This window comes from Serinus canaria, chromosome 8, assembly GCF_022539315.1.
Source record: "Serinus canaria isolate serCan28SL12 chromosome 8, serCan2020, whole genome shotgun sequence".
Classification (NCBI taxonomy): Eukaryota; Metazoa; Chordata; class Aves; order Passeriformes; family Fringillidae; genus Serinus; species Serinus canaria.
The window spans coordinates 18,860,308-18,881,514 of NC_066322.1; the positions used below are offsets into that span (position 1 = coordinate 18,860,308).

A 21,207-nucleotide genomic window follows, 5' to 3' on the forward strand; every position below is an offset into this window, starting at 1 on the left:
CAACGTATGCAGGAGGTTTGGTTAATGCAATACAGCAAGTGATGCCACACAGATACCTGGCACTCTTCTTATCCTAGTCGCAGCCCAAGACTGGTGTGGATGTCAGTGATCTGAATCAAAGGTTTAGGGGTTCCTGTAGGTGTCTGTGGGGTAGAAGCTGATACCAGCAGGTGCAGTTTGCAGCCTCAGGTAAAAGCAGTCCCATGTTCCTGCAGTGTGTCCTCTGAAGCAATATAGTGTCTAACTACAGTTAGACAAGTCTTAAATAGTCACAGCAATATCTTGATGCTGTTATGCAATTAAAGATGGAATAAAAATGTAAATGCCTGGTTTTTATTTAAGTAGTCCTTTGACATGCATTATTTTCAAAACTGGAACTATCTACAGAGAACAGTTTAAGCATTTCCAGTTCCAGAGGATGCATAGTGCCTGTAACAATTAAGGAATGTAGAGGAGCACCCAGTTCCACAGTGGACATCTGCTGTAGAGTGCCTGAAGCAATCTTCTCATCCAGAGCACCAACACGAGCAAGGGCAACACAAATTGTGTTTTCAGTAATTTCTGTAAGAAAGAAGATGAAATGTTTAATTTATTGACTAATGATCCTATAATAAGGGAAAAAGTACTCAAAATGCTTAAACCTTCACATTCCTTTCCTAAATCTCCAATTATTAAATTATTTGAGTGGCCTAGAAAGAAACTTGCTCTTCAAAGAAAACAAAACTTAAGGATGTTGTTAAGGAAGAATTCATTCAGGAATTGTGTTCACTTTGAGGAAACTGCTGCTTCTGATTCATTCTATGTTAAAGATAAAATTAAGGGATTTTCATTTTAACAGTATTGGAGGAATAAACTTTTTAAATGAGGAGTAGACCTAGATGAATTTGTTAGAAAAAAATTCTGTGACACAACTGCATCATCTTTATTAGCTGCTGTGCTTTTACCCTTGGTCTCAATAAACATTTCACAGTTTGCTCCTGACTAATATTAAAAATTCAAGGTGAAAATCACAGTTCTGCATCTTTGGGTTAACCTAGATTCCTGCTGGTGTTCACATAGAGCAGTGTGACAGGTCTAAGTAAAAGAGAGCTGAGATTTTTTTTTGAAGCTTAACTGATCTGAAATGCTCAGAATCCTTCTGCCTCCTGCAACTCTAAAGGCTCAAAGAGCTCACAGTTCCACATGGATAGAAACAGTGCAGGGTTTCCAGACTGAGGCTTTGACTGTAGCTCCAGGAGCCACCAGTGCAGCTTCACTGATGCTCACTAAACTGTGCTGGGCTCAAGCTTAGCTAAATCCATCTTGTGACTAGGATTTAAGGCAGCCCAAATCCACTGCAGAGCAGAATTCTGGGAGTCAGGGGAGGGGAGTGGAGTCCAGAGGCTCATCAAGAGGGGTGACTGGTGAGGGGTGGTAGCAGCCAGAAGCAGTCCAGTCATACCTGTATTTTCTCCTTGGAGCCTTCTGTTTTGAATAATGGCAAGAAGCTGTTCTGCAGCTTGATTCACACTCATGTAACGTGGTGGCTCATAAATCTTTCTTCCTCTGCAGGGAAGGAAAAGCAGAGAAATTTTACATATAACCCGTTTTGTTAACCCCAGCAATCTTCCAGCTTATTTCAAGAGACCTCTAGACCAGCAGGTTGAACTTAAACAGGCCCAGGCTCTCAGGCTGGGTCTTTTAGACAAGAGTGGAATTTTTAAAGAATACAGAAATCTGTTGTGCTCTCACCACACCTGTGAAACAGCTGGGCTCCAGCTGCCAGATCATTTAGATCCTAAAAATAAATTCAACTGCTAGAAGCAAGATGCAGGTTTTGCAGCTACTCTTGAAGGATGCATTAGACTTAAATACAAGGGCATACAACTGCTTTTCTGTTAAATGCCCTGTAGACAGATGATTACAGACTAGAAATATATTCTTAAATGAAATGCTGCTTTCTTTGCCAACTGTGGATTCACTCAAACAGATTTTATTTTGAAACTCCAGAATAAACAAACCTTAATGATACTGTGAGACTTCACAAATGTTGATTTAGACCAGTTACAGCATGTATAGAGGAGCCATTTATATTCACCACTGTGAAAACATACAGATTGCAGAGATGGGCAAGATGTGGCAAAAGCTTTTTGACTACAGTTAAACGAGCATAAGAGCATTTTCTGTATATTGCTCATTTAACTCTTTAAGAAGGGTGTTATGTATTCTGCACTTTGCACTGTTCCAGCCAGTGTACAAAGAATAAAATTAGAACACTCTTTCAGATATTAATCTGTTTCAGGAGGTGACAGAACAGTAGAGAAATAATACTTCATTCACCAGGAGGAAAGCCTATCCCTTTCTGACTTAGTGCTTCTCACAGGAACAGTTACACGTCCTGCTGCAACTCCTTTCAGTTACTGTAAATAAAGCCAGGCCCTATTGCGAGGAACAAAAGAGTTTCACTCCTTGTAAGACACAAAAGACAGTGCCCACCAAAAAGCAGGAGAGAAGAAGGCAGGTAAGTTCAGTATTAGACTATGGGCAAAGAACCTTTGTTCCTTGAAAAAAAAACCCTTTGTAGGGGCACTGTATGTTTCTATGTATTTTAAAAATGGTAACTCACTTCATGAGATTTTCCAGAGACTGCTCCTTCACTTTAATATCTGTAGAAAAAAACACATTAAAACACAGCTTTCCTACAAGCTTCTCATTTAGTTTTCTATGTAGGTGAAGCTTTAACATTTTAGCTATTACTAATATTATAATATTATATTTAGCTATTAGAATATGGATCACACTGTACTGTTTCATCTGTTAGTTAAAATCCTGTGACTTTATGCATGTGATTTTACCCAACAATAGGGCAAATTTCACAGATTTCAGAGCAACAATCCTGGTAAATATACAAATATTTATATTTATATTAGGCATATTTACCATAAGATAGTTAAATACTAGCACATTTGAGCACACCAGTCAATTGGGACTACTCTCAAATTATGAGCACATAATGTCACAGAATGTAAAGCAGTCTGACTGCTCGACAGTGATTACATCACTGCCATGCAGGAACCTGACTTTCATTAGCACTTCCTTCCTGTCCCAATCAAAATTTAGAACAAGCTTCTCTTATGGGAAAATAAAAGGATTTGGGCAAAACTGAAATAGAGAAGGGGTCAGGTAAGTAAGACTCTGCACAGCTGCAATTTTATGAAACTGACCATAAACTTTCCAAGAGGAATCCAAATGTTACCTGTACTCAAACACCCCTCCTCCCCCCACAACCTGTCATAGAGAAAGCTGGATACTTTTTTAACCTTGAATAAGTATTCCTTGTTACAAAATCAACTTCTAAACCAAAGTGACTCAGATGAAAGGGGTTAAAATGCAAAACTCCAAGATTGTAAGTGCCCAGTTTACCAAATTGCTTCTACATCCATGAAGTCACTTTCAGTTCAAAAGTTTATCAGCACTAACCTTTTTAATGCCACATTTGCTTATCTGGTGATCTAGTCAGTTGGGTAAACATTCAATACATAAACTAAAAGGCAGGAGAGTGGCTGCTGCTCACCAAGTAAGCACAGGGTGTGCATTCCATTCTGCCTGTTCTTCTCAATCTTGTCAAAGAAGCTCTCTGGCTTCCATGTATCTGTCCAGAACACTATGGAAACGGTTTCTCCAAAATTGTACAACTGTAAAACAGAGCAAATGCAGTAACACACATCAGCAATAAGAAAAAATAAGAGCATACAATAATGTTAAAGGCCAAGTAATGAACTACCTGTAAAGTTTTTTCTGCATTCACCTTTCCAGTGCATAATTAGTAACTATTTCTACTTTCTATTGTTAACTCAATTCTGAAGTCCTTTTAAAGGCAAAAACTTTGTAAGATGAGCACCAAAATTATTATTCGTTATTTCTTACTTTGGCTAAGAGATTTTATTTCTTATTTTGGTTGAGGTTAGACAGCTTGGAATAATGTTGTAATTTAATGTTTTGATTCTACTGAATTAAATGGCATTTTGCTGCAGATGGAAGCTCTAGCAGGCAAAAGGAGTTACAGTCTAAGGAGATAGTGGATATGAAGATCTGAAGACATTGTACAAGAAGCAGAGAGGTACAACATTGTTTATGCACATATGGAAAGAATATTGCTAGCAGATTCTGTGTCAAGCATACTCACTGATTCTATTCTCAGCCTTAACACATTTATTACTGTAAGTCCCTCATCTTGGTGAAGACATTTAAAGCAATAGTCTTGCCAATCATCTCTGGTGATGCAAAAGTGAAAGTCATATGTAACTTAAGGCAGTATTTGGCTTGGAAGTCGTTTTTGCCCTGAAATAGGAGAATACCATGCATCAATTTTGGTCTGTTTAGCTCTGGACTGGGGCTGCCCCAGATGGATTTTACAGCTTGCCAATATCCTGTCTGCTCAAGCCCACCAGAGAAACAACAGCTACATGAACTACCCTTCTCACTTTCTCTGTACTCCTGGAAAGAAAAGCTGCTTTTCCAAGCCCATTAAAGGAGACAAAGACACTGTGTGTGCTTTGGCAGAGGACCCTGTATAGAGTCAGCTCTGGCATCCCTGTGCCATGAGGGGATTCCCCTATACATAGTTCTGTTACTGTGACATTAGGCTGTGGCTTTAACTCTTTTATGGTGGTAGAGCAGAACTTGAATCACAGCAGAAACATGTTTATTTTCAAACTTATTTGAGCTTATTTTCAAAAGCTTTAATTTTAACCATTCATGCTGATAGAATTTATTCAAAGATTCCTGGAAGATAACTGAAAACATTTCCTCTTTAAAGTATTTAATTCTAGCACAAGGACAAGAACATACTGGGTACATTTCACAACCTGAAGGCTCTTCCAGTAAAGTAAATACAGGTTGAACCAAATAAGTTGCTCCTGATGTAACTTTCCTGATGTTAGCTATTTCAAGGCTGTGTTCTAGAAAATGGAAAGAAAAATCAAACTATGCTTTGCCTATTTTTTATGTGGCTGCCTAGAAGTCATTCCCATTTTGTACCAAATCTGTAGAAAAACTATTAGTACAAGAAGTTTCTCTGTCTCCCTTTCACTGTTGGAACATCTGGGAGCAAGATACCTTCAATCTCCCTGGTAGCATTCCTGCAATCTTCCAGAAGTGCTGCAATGTCTGATACCAACCTAAGTGCACCCCATCAGCATCCGAAACCACCTGCAGCCACTTCCCCAAAGCAGCAGTCCTTGCTCAGGACAGAAAGGGGCCTCAATTAACCTTAAATCTTACCTTGGCCCTTTGGCATTTTTATAAACCAAGGAAGAAAAATTTCCACCTTCACCCTTTAGGAAAGGAAAGGATATGCAGAAATGGGAAAAATGTTATTATCTGTGAGGTATTTTGTTGGGAATCAGAACTCCTAAACCACTCTGCCACACGTTAAGAATGAGTTGGACATTCAACTTTATACCATACAGTGCTAATTCTGATTGCTATCATTCTCTTTTCCATTACTCATTACAAAAATTCTCCATCCTCTTTGCCAACAAGAAGTTAAGCAAGTTATCCTTATCCCTGCCAATCATTCACTAATCTGTCCTTTGTTTACAGGGTTTTGCATTAATACTGAAGCCTGGATGTCAAAAAAGAGTAAAACTTTTTTGTCAGAAATTGCCTATCTATTCAGCAGAAATACCTTCAGAGCACCTTCATGAAGAATTGATACCACAGAAAATTGTACTTAGTCTCAGAAAAAATACACCTGTTTTTTCAGCAGCTGGAAAGTACAGAAGTAGTTTTTACACCAATAAGATAGAGTAGGACATATTTTATTAACCTCCTGGAAATGCTTTTGCAGTTTATACCCCTCTGCTAACTAAACTTGTGAAGAACAGACATCCTAGGATTAATGTGCACATATTCTTACTTTAAATTACAGAGAAAGGAATACTACTTTGGGAAGTCCCTGGTACACCATCAATCTGAATGCTGAGAAACTAAAGTAGTAAGTGGAATCCCTCTATTGTGCTTGAATACTTATAACCAATTACCTTACAAACACTTCTACAGACACAAAGCAATATTTCTTTCTCATCCAGTATCTTATCTCTGCAGATATGTGACATTTAAGCAAATATAGAAACTGCTCTTCACCAGGGCAAGCAACATTAAGAAGGACATCAGAACTTACACTTTAAATGCTCTCCCTGTACCTCATGCAGAATTCAATTTGTTCCAAATTAATTTCCTCTGCTCTGCTCCAATTTCTACCTTTTGAACTTGTGAATGAAGTATCTGTCTTACAAGAAAAGCCTTGCAGCAGAGAGAGCAGTAAATGCCAACAATTGCAGTACTATCCTAAGGATTCAGGAGTTACAGAAGACAGCAGGTTCACTAAAGACAAAACCCACTGAAATTAAAGTGCATTCTTTCCCCCAACCATAAAAGGCTGCAGAGGGTCCCAGAATTCCAGGAATCATGCTTCTCACTGAAATAGAGCTGTCTGACATGTTTGTTAACTAAGGAGTGTTACAACACAACTAAGGATTACTGCCAGGCTTTGAGACCGTTCAGGAGTTCAGTAAGATGCTGAGCTGTGTGTATTTGCAGAGACCAGGGACCAGCTGTTCAGTGGCGGGCACAGCTCTAAAGGGAGGCAGCAGCAAATGACATTTCACAGCCAACTTGTGTGTGCTGCACTCTACATGGAGCATGTGGGGTTTAGGAGTGGGCAACCTGTGGTCTGCACCAGCCCCAACATCTCAGGCATCACACTTACACTGATGAGCAGATTTGTTAGAGTGCCCACATTCTGCTCAGGCACAAAAGTGCCAGAATTTCAAAGGGGTGCAGTGAAATGGTTGGACAGACATTTCGTGTTTTCAGCTTGGAAACCAAACTTCTTACCTTCTCCTCAATGCTCAAAAACATCACAGAAAAGTTTCAAAAGGTCCTTTTGAAAGACCTCAGTCTTTGGAAATACCCCTTTCTCCGCACCCTCCCCCCATGTAGTAACTGGCTTAAGCAAAACTCTGCACTCAAATTTTGCAATGCAATAGCTCAGGTCAGCAAAGGAAGCCAGCACTCTACTCTGAGGCAATGCCCTGCTGCTAGAGTTTTCTGCCTCACAAAATACTGCAGAAAGCTGTTCTTCAACTCACAGTTACATCACATCAGAAGAAGATATAACTTCCTATTTTATTTACACACATGGTATGAAAGAATGATTGACAACTTTTGGTGTTTGTTTTCTGTTAGTATTTTAACCTTTCTATTAATGCTATTTCTTATTTTACTCCTTGTTTATAAAAGCAGAATTGATTGAAAATTGAGAGGCTAGAATGAACTGTGAAAGTACCATGATCTCACCTTGGAAAGTCTTCATGCAAGTGGAATTTCAATGAAACTGCTGAACCACTTTGTTAAAGACCAGTCTGACATCAGATATCTGAAACTGTCCTGATCAATTGTCCTCACTTGAAATCATGGTGTGGTCAATCACCACAAAAATTTAGGGCATAAAAGACGGAACAAGCTGAGACTAAATAGGGAAATTAAAAAAGGAAGATCCATCATCCCCTCTAAAAAGTACTAAAGCAAGCAGGAGAGAAGATGCAAAATAATATTAAAGGTCAGTTGGCCAACAGCTGCAGAGAAACTAAGAAGTAAACATTTCAAAACACAGACATCTATTTTTACAGCATCTTTCCCAGAATTATTGCTGTATCAGCTTCAATGGTGACACAGCAATTTTTCACTTATGAACCTATCTCCTTTCCTAACATTTCAAATAGCTTCAGAACTAGTCACATGTCTGGTTCTTCCCAATAAAAGGAGTTACTGCATTCTTCAGACCTGCCACCATACACAACCAAATACCTGAGACCTCGTAGGGCTGAAATGCTACAGAGCCGTGTTCTGGTCACAGGTTACACTGCAGATAGTTCTCACAGCAAAGTGAATTATGGAAATTCAGACTTCTCAGCCTAACCACAACCCACTGGTAGGAACTAAGAGGCTTTTTCTCCCAAGACTATTCTTCAATAAATTTAGAGACTGCAGAGCACCTTGCATGTTCCCAGGTTACTTCCTGATCGATCCCAATGAGCACACCCAGAAAAGCTAAGATATATTTTCTTTGTCTTTGTCATAGGGGTTCTGAGATACAATGCAATGTGATGCTATGCAATGTTCATCCTCAAAGATAAGGAACCTGAGCTAGGTTTTTCCCTTTATTCTCCCTAACCTGTTAGCAACCCTTCAGATCACATACATCAAATTAAAGGGCTCCTGCTGTTGTGCTATATATTGTTGCTTGATAGCAGCTTAAGAAGCAGTGCAATTATCAACAAAGAGGCAGCAAGAATCACTCAATCTTTGTTTTTGCTTGGAATTGGCCATATGAAACAACCACAAGCCTAGCTCTAGCCCTTTACACTACCTTATTTAGTATCACAGACCTTTAGCAACTTCAAATGCCTCTCATGAGAACCTTCACACGAAACTGAAATGTTTTACCATTCATCTATATGTGGCTTTGACTCCTTTTTGTACTGCAAGCTAAGAGATCACCTTAGCTGTCCCAAAAACTTCCAGTCCCTTTAGTACATGCCAGAGAGGAAGGAACTGTGAAGAAAACACATTTGGCTGAGGGAAACCCACTCCATATAACTGCAGTCTTCAGAAGGCAGCTGAGACAACTCACATAAAATCAGTTGAAGGGATGAGCACATTTTGCTTTGGCTGCCTCTTGGATCTGCTTAGGAAATAGCCACTCCACAAGCAGAACAAAATTCAGCTATCAAAATACTGAGAAAGCAAACTTGCATAGGAGAGGATTCGCCCTCAAGGTAATGTCACCTTATCTTTAAAAACCTTCTAAGATTCTTTCCGTCAATATCAAGCAATGTTTCCTTCCTGCCCTGAAGGTGACTTGGGTTACTAATATGAAATGAAGATATGTAAAAGAAAAAAAAAAAACCAAACTTGATTAAATAGATGTTTCTGGGTCATTTTTGCTGGTGACAAATAGCACTAAGTTGGACAGCAATTGTGAATAATGAAATAGTGTGACTAGCACTGATTTAACCTTTAATTGGCTTGAGAAACAAATAACTTCTTAAAGACCCAGAAGCTGTTAGTAACTGAAAAAACAGTGATGGAAAACAGTTTAACAGTCAGTAATTTTGTGTAAAGTCCCTCCTATTACAGCAGAGTGTTTTTGAAAATTAGGGCACACAGAGAGGGTAGGACTCAGAGGCTCCACTCCTGCAGCTACTACAGGGTTTCTATTTGACTATGAGCACAGTAATTAATGATAGCATCCTCCAGCTTCTTCATCTTTGACACTGGAAACGTACTCACCTGTTCAGCAAAAACTCAAACATAACACAGTAATCATTACTTTTGCATTTAAGTGACCAGCTGCTAGCAAAAAGGCTGTTTTCTATTTTTTAACTGTAATTGTGTTACAAGAATTAAGAATTGGACTACAAACAAAAAACCCGAGCTGTGTCACTGAAAGAAACAAGGGCACATGCAGATGTTTGTTCTGAAGCTATTCAGCTGGAAAGTGGGTACATCTCAAAAGAAAGGCAGTTCTTGGCTGTAACATGTTTTTTTGCTAGCTACCCAACCAAATGCTTTCAAAACGAGCAACACCATTCAGAAATGAGCATCTCATTTCAGCCTTTTATCTCATCCTGTGACTTGCCTCCAGCTTTGCACTTCAGTTCTCAATCCTCTTTCTTTATGTTAATGCCATGATCTCAAGCCATTTCAAGTTGTATCATTCCTTCACATGCACCACAGGCCAGCATGATGCAGGATCTTCCAGACGTGTTTGACCACCGGCAGTTCTACCTCAAGGACACATTACCAGCACTGGGTTAGAGAGAATTCTGTCCTGAGAGTACCACTCTGGCCAGTGACTTTCCCAAACCAACACAGATGTCAAGCATATTAGAAATGAAGGAGAAATATGCAAATTAGAGACCTTCATTTTCCTGCCTCTTTATTCTAGGGCTAAAAGCCTTAGCAGTCAGCCCTATTCTAAAAAACTGAGAGTGGGCACAGGTACAGCCTGTGCTTCCCTGGCAGTGTCTGCAGATACCAAAGTGCCTGGCTGTCCTCACTTATGGTTGCTCTCCACTACAACAAGAGTTAGAGTGACAAACACACCCATGTGGCAGACTCCAGACAAGGGAGGTGAATCTGCAGAGAACATGCTAAGAGGCACTGACACAGGAAAACGTTTATTGGCTTTTCTCCCATACCTGTATTCATTTGTTTTTAAGGGAAAACAGCTTCTTCAGCCTTGGAAAGAAAAAATCTGTTACAGTGAAGCACAGCAAAAACAGTGTAAAAGAGAGAGGCACAGTAAATCACAGAGCCTTATGCACAGTCAGACTACCACTTTGCTAAGTTATGCTATCCCAGCACAGCTTATCAGACTGTGAGAGCTTCCAAGAAGTTTAATTTTCAAAATTAAAACCCCCCTCTTTTTTTCAGTATTCCAAAACAGCTTCACTAATTCTGTTACATGAGGAGGACAAATAAAAAGTATTTGAAAATAGATATGCACCACTCATTATTTGGCAAGAACTACAACTATCGAATGAAGGTAACAAGCCATCACTGATGCTGTACCAACTTCACTAAATCTGTACAGGAAAACTGCACAGTACCAGAATGTTGTTGGCTGCACAGAAACATTGCTCTGATGACCAGACATTCTTTTGTGACCAGACTGTGCTGTAGCTGCATTTCACTGACAGCCTAATCAGCAGTTACAGCTCGCTACACACATGGCTCTCTGAACAGCGTATAAAGGTGTTTCCTGTTTTCCTCTACTAAGAAAGAGAGAGAGTTTGTATCACAATCAGATTAAAACAAGAAAAAAAGCAAAGCCTTTTCTGTGGTGAAGCAAAAGAGGAATCCCTCCTATGCTTGACAGGAACTTTACAATTTGAGACACAATAACTTCAAAATTAAATTGATGGCAGGAGACAGCCATGGAATGTAAAGGCTTTTGAATGAAATTATAAACTTCCAACACAACTCTAGTTAATCAAAGGCTGCTTTTTTGTAAGATACACCTCACTTGCTGTTTATGCCAGTAAGGAGTAATCAAGACTTAAACATACAACTGGTTCTATTCAGCCTGGTAATGCATTTAGTATTTCCTAAAATGCCTTATACGACAACAGGAATGTGGATTTAGGAGAAGGCAGCCCCTCCCAAGCCAGAATGGAAAAGGGGACTAATGCCAGAGTGAATAACATCACATTTCCTTTATGGTCTGCTCCCTCCAGCAAGGGATAAGGAAATAGCAATCTAATCCCCAAAACTCTGCATATGGGAATAACCTTATGGACTGTTTATAGTATACTCACGTTAGGTTGCTGGCCCTTTTTTTCAATTAACCTAAAAGCTGTATACTTCCTATGCCTGGCTGAACCATGGGGGAAGCAAATCTCTTTGGGCCTTGCATCTTACTTGCTAATGAATGTAAGAGAACAGTAAAAAAGAGAGCAAGTAGTACAAACTACTTGTCAACAACCTGACAGCAGAAGCAAACTTGGCACCACCATCAAGCCAAAAGGGGAAGGGTGAGCCCCAGACACAACTCTTGTTTTACCCACCCCGGTAAGTGCAGTCATGCAACAGCTGCTATTTGTACATGTAGATTTTAGACACCAAGAAGCCTATTTCCTTTCTGAAAAAGAATTTTGCCCAACTCTTGCAGCAATAGGCAGGTATCACTAAGAAAGTGCTCACAAGAGAATTTATTATAAAGAGTGCTGTGCAGTATTCCCTTTAGCTAACCGGACAGGTGTCACTGCATTGAGCCTGGTTTTGAGCCAGGTCAGACAGGGTGTTCAGATTTCTAATCAAAACCAAAGATAACCCAAACTCATTGCAACAGATTTTCTGCTGTTGGCCAGCATTACTATTTGAATGGAGTTTGGAGTATTGGAATTAGCCAGTGGAAATTTGAATGTACCAAGTGTTTGCTGAAATTTTTAAAAAAGTATATTTTTTTGTGGTACTGCTAGGAAGGAATTTCTCCTTCAGTGATGGAAAGTTATTGTTCAAACCCCCAACTTGTCTGTAGTACATTTACACTCCTGGGCTTGCTTTTGTCTTTTGTAAAGTGGGAACTTGGTTTCAGGGTCCCCCTACACAGGGAACCATTCTGAACCTTCAGAGGGCAGGTTCTATGTTAAAGTGATGAATGAAAACAAGAGGGGGAAGCTTCATCTAATTTGTATGTGATTAGTTGTGATTTATACACTGCCACAGTATCTTTCATGAACCTATATATGTGTAAAAGGAAATGTTTTCTTGGGGAACATTAGACCTTTTCTACTTTAGCCATTCAAGATGCACAAAACCTGTCATTTGTTTTACTAGTCCTTGGCTAAGCAAATCCCTCCTCCCTCATCAGATTGGCAGAAAGTGGAGACAAATCAAATTTATAAGGGAAAGAGTGCATCATATTCAAGACTTTAGAATTATAATCTGAGTTGGACATATATACAGGCTTCTGCATGTACTTCTTATATGACAAGATCAGCATAGTTCTCTACAGGATAACAACCTAATTTAAGCATAAACCTATCAGGTATTACCTGATACCTGATTTTACCATCAGTAGTAGAAGGAAGCCAATATGAGCAAAGCTTCATTGGTAAAATAACTTTAAATACCAAAGGCTCCTGGGGCAGAAGGAAGTTAGAAAGCAGAAAAGAACAGAAGTGTTACTATTCATTTTCATATGAGTTCATCAAAAGGGGCTTTTGCTGACATGTGGCATGCTAAAAGGAAGTGTTAAAAAATTCTAAGATTATGTGTACAGTTGGTACACTTCTTCAAAGTTGGGATTGCAACATGCACTGCCACAGCAGCAGAAGAGCTCACCAATTCTAAGCTTAGCAGTTGTGAAACAACATATATGCATACACAAAAATATTACCTGTAAACCACAGCAGCCCACTGCATTCATTATTGAAGCATTATGAATGACCTTGTAAGGAATCCCCAATTTTACTGCACGTAGCACTAAATCACTGTGTGTTGTGGCCCTGTGGTAAGAAAAGGAAGGAATTAAACATTGAAAACACAGTGTTACCAAGTGTTACTATCACTATAGTTTGTTTTAGAATAAAATTAAATCCTTCACAACAAGGACAATGCAGAGGCAGAAAAATGGCAACAATATCCTAGTGGTTACAGGAAAATAAAAACTCCAGTAAGGCTTCCATATGTTATCTTCCCCAGCTGAAATGCCTGGCATCCTCAGTATGGTACAGCCCTTTGCAGCTTTCTGACATCATTAGAACAGTAACACTATTACAATGTTATTTTATAAAGTAGCCTTGGCAAGTACTTGAAAAGGTGTTCCATGAATCCTTTGTCTTCTGCAGGTGTCTGTTGAACGTGCATTGAACTGTAAAGGTCAACTCTGTTTGGCACAAACTTCCACAAAACTCCAGGATTTTGTTACTGGCTGCACAGCCAGGCCCTCTCCCATCTGCACCAGTGTGTGCCAGGAAAGCCCCATGCTCAGACAAGAACTCTGAATAGACAGAGATGAACTGCATGTTTACTTAGAAAAAACATCCTTAGACTGAATCAATTTTTCTAATATTTAATCCAGATTACTCAAATTAATAATGCCTAAATCTGAGTGATAAAGTTTATTCTGAAAGAGATAAGAATATTGAAGTTTCAAACAGAGTTAAGTTCAGCTCCAGGTCTAAGGCTGAATAAACACATTGCAGCGACTGACTGCTGCAAGAATTACTGGGTTTGCAGTAAAGCAGTTGAGATTAGAGCCTTTCTAAAATGGTCAGTACGTACAGATTAAGCAAATTTTTGAACTGCAACACTGTTTATATATGCATTTTGCTTGTATGTATGCTTATATGCCTGTGAAAAATGAAAATGCACCTACCCCTTGTCTAAATTTGTCAGAGCTGATCAAGGACCTGAGACATCTCATTCCCAAGATGAGACCACACACTTCTGTGTAGCCATTCCAAAGAAGGAAGGAAAGAAATAACATATGGCCATCAGAACAATGAACTAGGAAAATTGCTTTCACCCTGGCCTTGTTCAGTTACCCTAACAGAATTCCCCTGGTTCTAGCCTGATAATTTCAGTGCTGTGTGTCTGACCAGCACCCAGTCAGCAGATCAGGTGCTTCAGACTGGAACACAAATGTGGCAGCAGCTGGCAAATCTATAAAGATCAATATTTTAAAAAAGAAATTAATTTCAATGGCAGAAAAAAAATGAGGAATGAGAATCTGGGAAATCTGACACCCTTATACAAACAGGCTCCCAGACCCAGGAGAAGGCAGTAAAGTGATCTGAACCAGTACTTTAGTTACTATACAAACATTGCTCCTGACTTCCAGAAGCAAAGAGGATTTAAGAATGTCTGCTCTAAGAGAAGAGGAGACTGGTTTTACAGCCTTGTGTTATTCTCTGCACATACAAAGGACAAGGAGCACTGGAAGATTTTGTGGTTATGCTAATACTGACCAAGGCATCAGCTGGTTTTATTCATGGAAATTTGCTCCAGCCAGTATTTTTTTCTCCCAATAGATCTGTCTATAATGACTGTAGCTAAAGGCAGAAGTGCCCTTATGGGCAATCAGCTAATACCAGGAAAAGTTTCATGGAGTCATCCCTCCACAGCCAAAACTACAGCAGTATTTTCTATCACTGATACAGAGGTTAAGTTTTATGGGTAGTGTAGTAATAATATGGATGTTAACAACAGCCTAGAGTGGTGGACTTTCCATTGTACTACTAGATAAGAGATAAGAACATAAACATTTAGAGAGAAACAACTCATTCAAAAAAAGGGTAATTTTTAACAATAACCTAGTATGTTAACCAAACCTGAAGTATTTTGACACTGAAACTTATGATAACTGAGGCAGACCAGAATACTGCTTACAAGTAGCAGCTACATTTCAATCCGTGTAGTTTATGTACTTGTATCAGTCACTGGATCAGAGCACAAGTGTACAGGTAACAGGGTGCTACACTCTGCACAAATCCTAGTTTGAATGCAAACATGGACTGCAAGTATAATCAATATTTCTGAAATACAGAGTCATCTGCCCATAATTAGTTTAATACAATATTCTCTTGCCAATTGCCTTCAGCCTGTACTTACATAAATTATCAGCTTTTGACAAATGCGCACTTTGCTCCTTTTTTCATAAACTCCATTTTTTCCCTCACAAATAGGGTTCTCAGATTTCATTTCTCTTGTGCCCCTTAACACTGTGGTATAAATCTTGCATCACCAGCTGGAGATGAAAAGCACTTCTGCATGGCTTGACATTACAGATTGATGATGCCTGACCAAAGAGACAGAAGGAGATCCTTCTGGTCATAGAAAAAGCCTATACTTTCCAGCAGGAATAAAAGTGGAAACAAAAGGCCTAATAAACCAACAGGAGAAGACATTTATAATGACATAAGTGATTTTAAAAATTAGCATATATTAAAGCAGATTATACAACCAATAATCTGTATTGATTCTAAAAAAACTGACTATAAAAGCTGCATTTTATAAGTGCAAATAGCAACTAAAAGAATATTCCTCCAAAACAGCACATTCCTAATTTACGTTATAACATAGAATTTCTTCTGTTAGCAGACAAATCATGAGGCAAAGCATTTGTTATAAAAGGTAGCACAGAGAATAAAATGATAACAAATGAATAAAATGATAAAGAAAGAATGATATCTGCTGAAGGAAAGATTCATACATCCTAGAGGGTCCACATTCCTATCTATAATGGACATGTGGGCAAGGAAACTCCAAAGCAAGATAAAGGGTAGAAAAGTGTACCTCTATTTAAGGAATATACAGACATAGAAGTGTTTCTGGTCTGAAAATCAGTTCCCTCAAAAATAACTACAGTTAAAGAGTTGGCTTTTTCCTATTGAAAAAAAAGAGTGATGAAGCTATAATTAAAATGTTGCTCTATCTTACCCAAAAGGATCACCAACCACAAGAAATGCGACATCACAAACATCAGCTTCTTTTAAAAGGCTATCTGCTTCTTGTTCCACCATTTCTCGGTCAGCCAAAATCAATTCTTTTCCATAAAACTCTTCCTAGAAATTGAAATTAATAATAAGCATCAAAATAAGACACTTAGGAACGTTTTTGTATGTCTCTGGGTGCTCACTCAGGAACGCAGCCAATGGACACTAGAATAGGTATCTTCATTATTCTCCCCAGCAGCCTGCCCCATGTCTTGGAGAACCTCACCTCTGCTTGCAAGAACACCTGAGCTTTCCATAGAGCAGCTTCTGAGCTGACAAAAATTAGTGAATGTGACCTTTATCCTGACTCTGACTTGGTGTTCCATGGTTTCTGTGTCAGTTGAGCAGCTGCACCTAAAGCAGCTCAGTCCCACCTGCACTGAGGGTACCTGGGTGGACTCCAGGCAGAGTTAATTTAACTTGCTGCTATAAGGCACCCCGTCTCCCAGCCTGAACCTAACTCTTAGGCTACTTACAATACTGGCACCAAACCAGGTACAAATACCACGCTAGCTACACCACAACCTGTTCTCTCGGATTTTTCCTTAGTACATTTTAACTAACCACATCTAAGGAATGACTTCATACTAATCCTTCATCTTGAGTTCTCTTTAAGAAGTACTTTACCAAATATACAGGTAAACATGTATTTGATCCTGTCCTTAATTTTTCTTCAGCAGCTCAGTAATCATTGTGTCTCTTTGTACATTTTAAATGCCTTTATTTCCAGAATCAACTTCACACAGGTAAATGAAACTTCAGTTAGTTCTAGAACATGTTTTCTCATCATACTGAAAACATCTGTCATGTTGTGTCACCATGCATTTTACATGCTCTTTACATGAATAAAGTTTTTTTCCAGTGCAAAAACCAAGCAAGGTGTTTTTGTTCTAAGTAGTAGTCAGCAAATTTGTGTGGTATTACAAATACTAATAAATTGAAAAAAACCATTGAAGTCAGTTATCATCCAGAAAGGTTTTCCTCTGACTTCTGTGACTTCTTTGCCCATAAAGAACAGTGAATTGATGAGAGAACTGTAACACCTGTACAGAAGTGGAGTGATGCTTCCATTAAAAAATCCATCCCATAGTGACAGCAATAGGTATGGGACCTCTGCTACCAGGCTACATGCCCTTCCCTGAATACGAGTTCCTGCCCACTTTTGAGTAGGTTTCCTAACTGTATAAAATCAGGATATTATTTTCCTCGTGAAACAGACTGCAACCTGTACAGATTCAACAGAAAGGGGACTAAATAAACGTGTAAGCAAATCTTGCATCTGTGATTCCGAGCCATTGAAAGTCCCCCTAGAGTAATGCTGAGATCTGTATTGAACCAACTGCAGCAAATTCTGACACCCCATTGGTTTTCATCAGCCCAGATGCACATCAGGACAAGGGGAGCTGGGCAGTAAAGCAGAGCACTTCATAACACACAGATCCCTTCCCGTGGGCTGCCACTGCACCAGCCTGGCTTGGGCCCAACACTGTGAGCAAATGCATGCGCCAGAACAGATTGGGTCAGTCCCAGGAACACACCTTTCAGTTTGGCTTCATCCAAGGGAATCTATTTGCATGCTTTGAGACTGCTCCACAATGCTAATCAAAGCATGCTAAGTAGAGAATATATAAAAAGTAAAATGTAGACTCACTGGGAGGTCACTGGGTCCAAACAGTTCTTTTGCCAAACTCAGGGCCAAGTTGGATGGTCAACATCAAATAACTTTTAATATACATTTTAGGCCATCCCAATAAACAAGCTAGTCTTGTCATTTGAATTTTATGACCTCATTTTAATACTATCAACAGAGAAGGATTTCTGGGAAGTCTCTGCAGGCAAAAATCTGCTCTTTACTTCTTGAGAGTTTTCCTCTAACTTTTCATGCTGCTTAGGAAAGAATGAGCATCAAATTAGTAAATAAACTATTCAGCATTGTCACTTGTATGTAAACCAGGCTGTATTATAAACACTTGGATATTAACTCCTATATTCCCTCTTAGATGTTATAGGTAAGACAACATTTTTACTTTGTTTTATTGATCTTTTTATCTCATCTTTGGTATTTCAAGGTTTGCAAAAGACTTAAACCACTAAGAAATATATGACAAGAAAACCCAAAATAACCACATCAAAAACAGTCAGCATTTTCCTACTATTCAGTGTTTTATTTTCAGATGGATAGGAATCCAATAATTTTTCTATTGATAGCAAATGCTCATTTTGAAAAGTAAAAATCTCCAAATAATCCTTTCCATTTAGCAGTTTTCCTATCAAACAACCACAAAGAAGAACATTTTGTTTTGGATGGGCTGACTACAATTTAGACTGCTTCAGTGTACTGAAAAGAAACATAAACCACAGAGCATATCTTCATACAGCAGATAAACAAGAGATGCTCCAAATATTCTAGCCTACCTTGTATATGGAAACCATGTAATGCTGATTACAAGCTATAGGTCTCACATGCTCTATGTATCTGCAGCTCTCCATACAGGTACATTATGGCCATATAGCACCAAGGCCCAGGCAGCATCAGCTTATTCAGAGGCAAGGTCTCTGGTCTGTGGGCAGCTATGCTATTTTTCGGTATTATTTCTGCATTAAACTTCATCTTTCAATGACCATCTGTGACCTCCTCAGAGTTACACTTTGCACATTTTTACTACCCTTGTCTTCCATGAGGTGTGTTCACTAACAAAAACTTCATCTCCACATTGTCCAACAGCCCATCTCTGACTGAACTGTGCCTGTTCTGGGAATCCTAACATGGTGAGGCAGCTTGGCCCACGTGGAAATGTGACACAATTAAATTGCTATTCCAAGCAGGCATGCCATAACACCTCAGGCTGATACAGAGATGCAAGGCTTCAAAACATGTGCTTTTCTGGTATGACTTTTGGGTGGGGGTTTTTTTGTTGTTGTTTTTAAACAGATTAGACGCTTTCTAACCAAGTCCTCCAGTATCTCAGGGTTCGCACGTATTGGTAGGTTTTGAGATGAAAACTAATGCCAACGGTTGTAGGAAAACTTTATTTTTGCTGCAGTCTCCTTGCAAGGTAGCAAAACAATTTCTCCTAGAAAACACGGTATGTGAAGGTCACGTACATATTTCTCCCGAGAGCGGGCACCGCTCGCTTCTCCCACGGACCCACCAGCCCCAGCACACCCCCGGCTCCGTGGCACCAGAGGCCTCGAGCCCTGGGGCCGGACCTACCAGCGCTTCCTTGCCCACGGTGAGCACGGACGTGTAGGCCTCCAGGTACACCCTGCGGCAGCGCCGCACCGCCTCCAGCCCCTTCACCGTGATGTCCTTGGCATCGCCCAGGCCCAGCCCCACCAGGTACAGCATGCTCGGGGAGCGCGCCCAGCCGCCACCGGCCTCACGAGAGAAACGGAAGCGGCCTCAGCCGGGGTGCCGCACACCCCACCGCTCGCCGGGACCCGGCCCCAGGTCCGGGGACAGCCTGGCTCCCCGGCTGCTCGTTTCCCTGCTCCCAGCCGCTCGTCTCCCGGTTCCCGGCCGCTCGTTTCCCGGCTCCTAGCTCTCCGTTTCCCGGCTCCTCTCGCCCGGCTCCCGGCTGCCCGCGGCGCCGTTGGGGCGCAGGGGCCGCCGGGAGTTGTAGTCCCCGGCCGCAGCCGGGTCATGGCAGCGGCGGGCAAGCCCGGTCCGGGCGGTGTCCCCGCGGTGCCGGTCGCCAGCGGCCACAGCATCCCGATGCTGGGGCTCGGTAAGTGGCGGAGGGCCCGCCCAGAGCCCGCCTCCCTGCCAGAGGCGTTGGGAGAGGGCGGGGGTCAGCCCGCGGCCCGGCCTGGCCGGCTCGGCAGGTTCGGCGCTGCCCTTGGCCCGCAGCCGGACTCGCCTCAGGGCAGCCCGGACCGGAGCCTCCTGCCGAGCTGCCCGCGCTGAGCCGGACAGGCCCTGTGCTCCTCCGGGAGCCCGCCCCTGTGCTGCCGGGTGAGGCTTCGTGCTCCTGCCACATGCGACCAGCTAGGCCTGCTGGGGAGCGCTGTGCTCGCAGGACAGCAGCTCCGCTCCCCTCCCACCTGACCCGCAGCCATGTGCGGTGTTCTGGTGGCTCGGGTGTGTCTTCTTCGGAAGCTTGGGAGCAGACTTCTGTTTAGAGCAGACTCTCCTGATAGAATGAACTTTACTGCACCTATTGAACTGAGATCCTGTGTCGGAATCTCAGAATCTGTGAGGCACAAGGGAATGGTGGTTGATGATAATGATGAATATTTGACGCAGCTGTCTCTTACACAGTCACTGCATGTTGAGCAAAATGGCATATCTTCATCAAAAATTACTGTTTTTTTTTCATTTTGCTGGTTTTTTGGTTGATTATTTTAACCTGTAACATTTATTGCCAATTTACTTTTCTTGGAGATATTTTTATAAAATTAAGGAAAAAGTAATGTAAATAGCCTTTTTTAGAGAATGGACTTGATTGTCTTATATCCATTGTTTCAGGATATGCTGAACTGTGCTTCAGTCTGCAGAACCACCTTTTTATTGCAGGCTGTAGTCCATTTCTTGGGTTATGGGTAGAATAAACTGACTAGAAAGCAGACATGCAGAAAGACTCCTTTGTACTCTCCACCCAATAGCTGTTCCCTGTCCTTTTGCTGTGTTGGAAAGTTCTGAGTAGTTTATTGTTATGCCTGAACTCATACCACAGTAAATGGATAGTGGCATACAAGAAAATCAAGTTTGAATTTTTCTGGCCCGGGTAACTTCTGCCAGGTATGGCTTTCCAGGAGCTTCTCTTGACTTTCAAGGAACTTCTCTTGACTTAGAGCAGTGGTGTTGTCATCAGCAGGATTTGGTTCTTTGATTTCACTTACTTGCTAGAGTAACACTTCACATACTGCTTTATACAGTCTGCAGATCTTTGAGGATTGTGTAATAGATAGGAACCAGTCAAGTAATTTTAAGAAATTGTTGATATACGCTGCAAAATGCCGAGAATTTAAGAAAAGAAGGGAGGAAAAAAAAAAAAGGTGAAGACTTGCCACGCTTGCATTTGTGGTCAAGCTATAAATACCACAATATGCAGCCCAACACAACGGGATCTTTATGGTAGCTGTTCTCACTTAACTTCTTTTTTCCACTTTATTGGCTTATTTTTGTTTCAGTCTTACAGCATTAACTAATATTTGC

General features: G+C 40.7%; 2 protein-coding genes across 2 annotated transcripts in view; one reads left to right on the plus strand and one right to left on the minus strand.

Moving 5' to 3' along the window:
- Positions 1–319: 319 nt before the first annotated feature.
- On the minus strand, positions 320–19,774 carry DPH5 (diphthamide biosynthesis 5). Its single transcript, XM_009088494.4, is given in 8 exon segments — positions 320–561; positions 1,442–1,545; positions 2,606–2,645; positions 3,554–3,674; positions 12,950–13,058; positions 15,994–16,118; positions 19,264–19,415; positions 19,418–19,774. Coding segments are annotated over 8 exon segments (1,218 nt in total). The 5' UTR covers positions 19,761–19,774; the 3' UTR covers positions 320–337.
- The window catches only part of LOC103814857 (uncharacterized oxidoreductase ZK1290.5-like), a 45,765-nt gene continuing 42,890 nt past the window's right edge, over positions 18,333–21,207 (plus strand). The window contains exon 1 of the mRNA XM_030226284.2: positions 18,333–18,936. Coding sequence (XP_030082144.2) covers positions 18,924–18,936 — 13 coding nt within the window. The 5' untranslated portion in view covers positions 18,333–18,923. The remainder of the gene's footprint in view (positions 18,937–21,207) is intronic.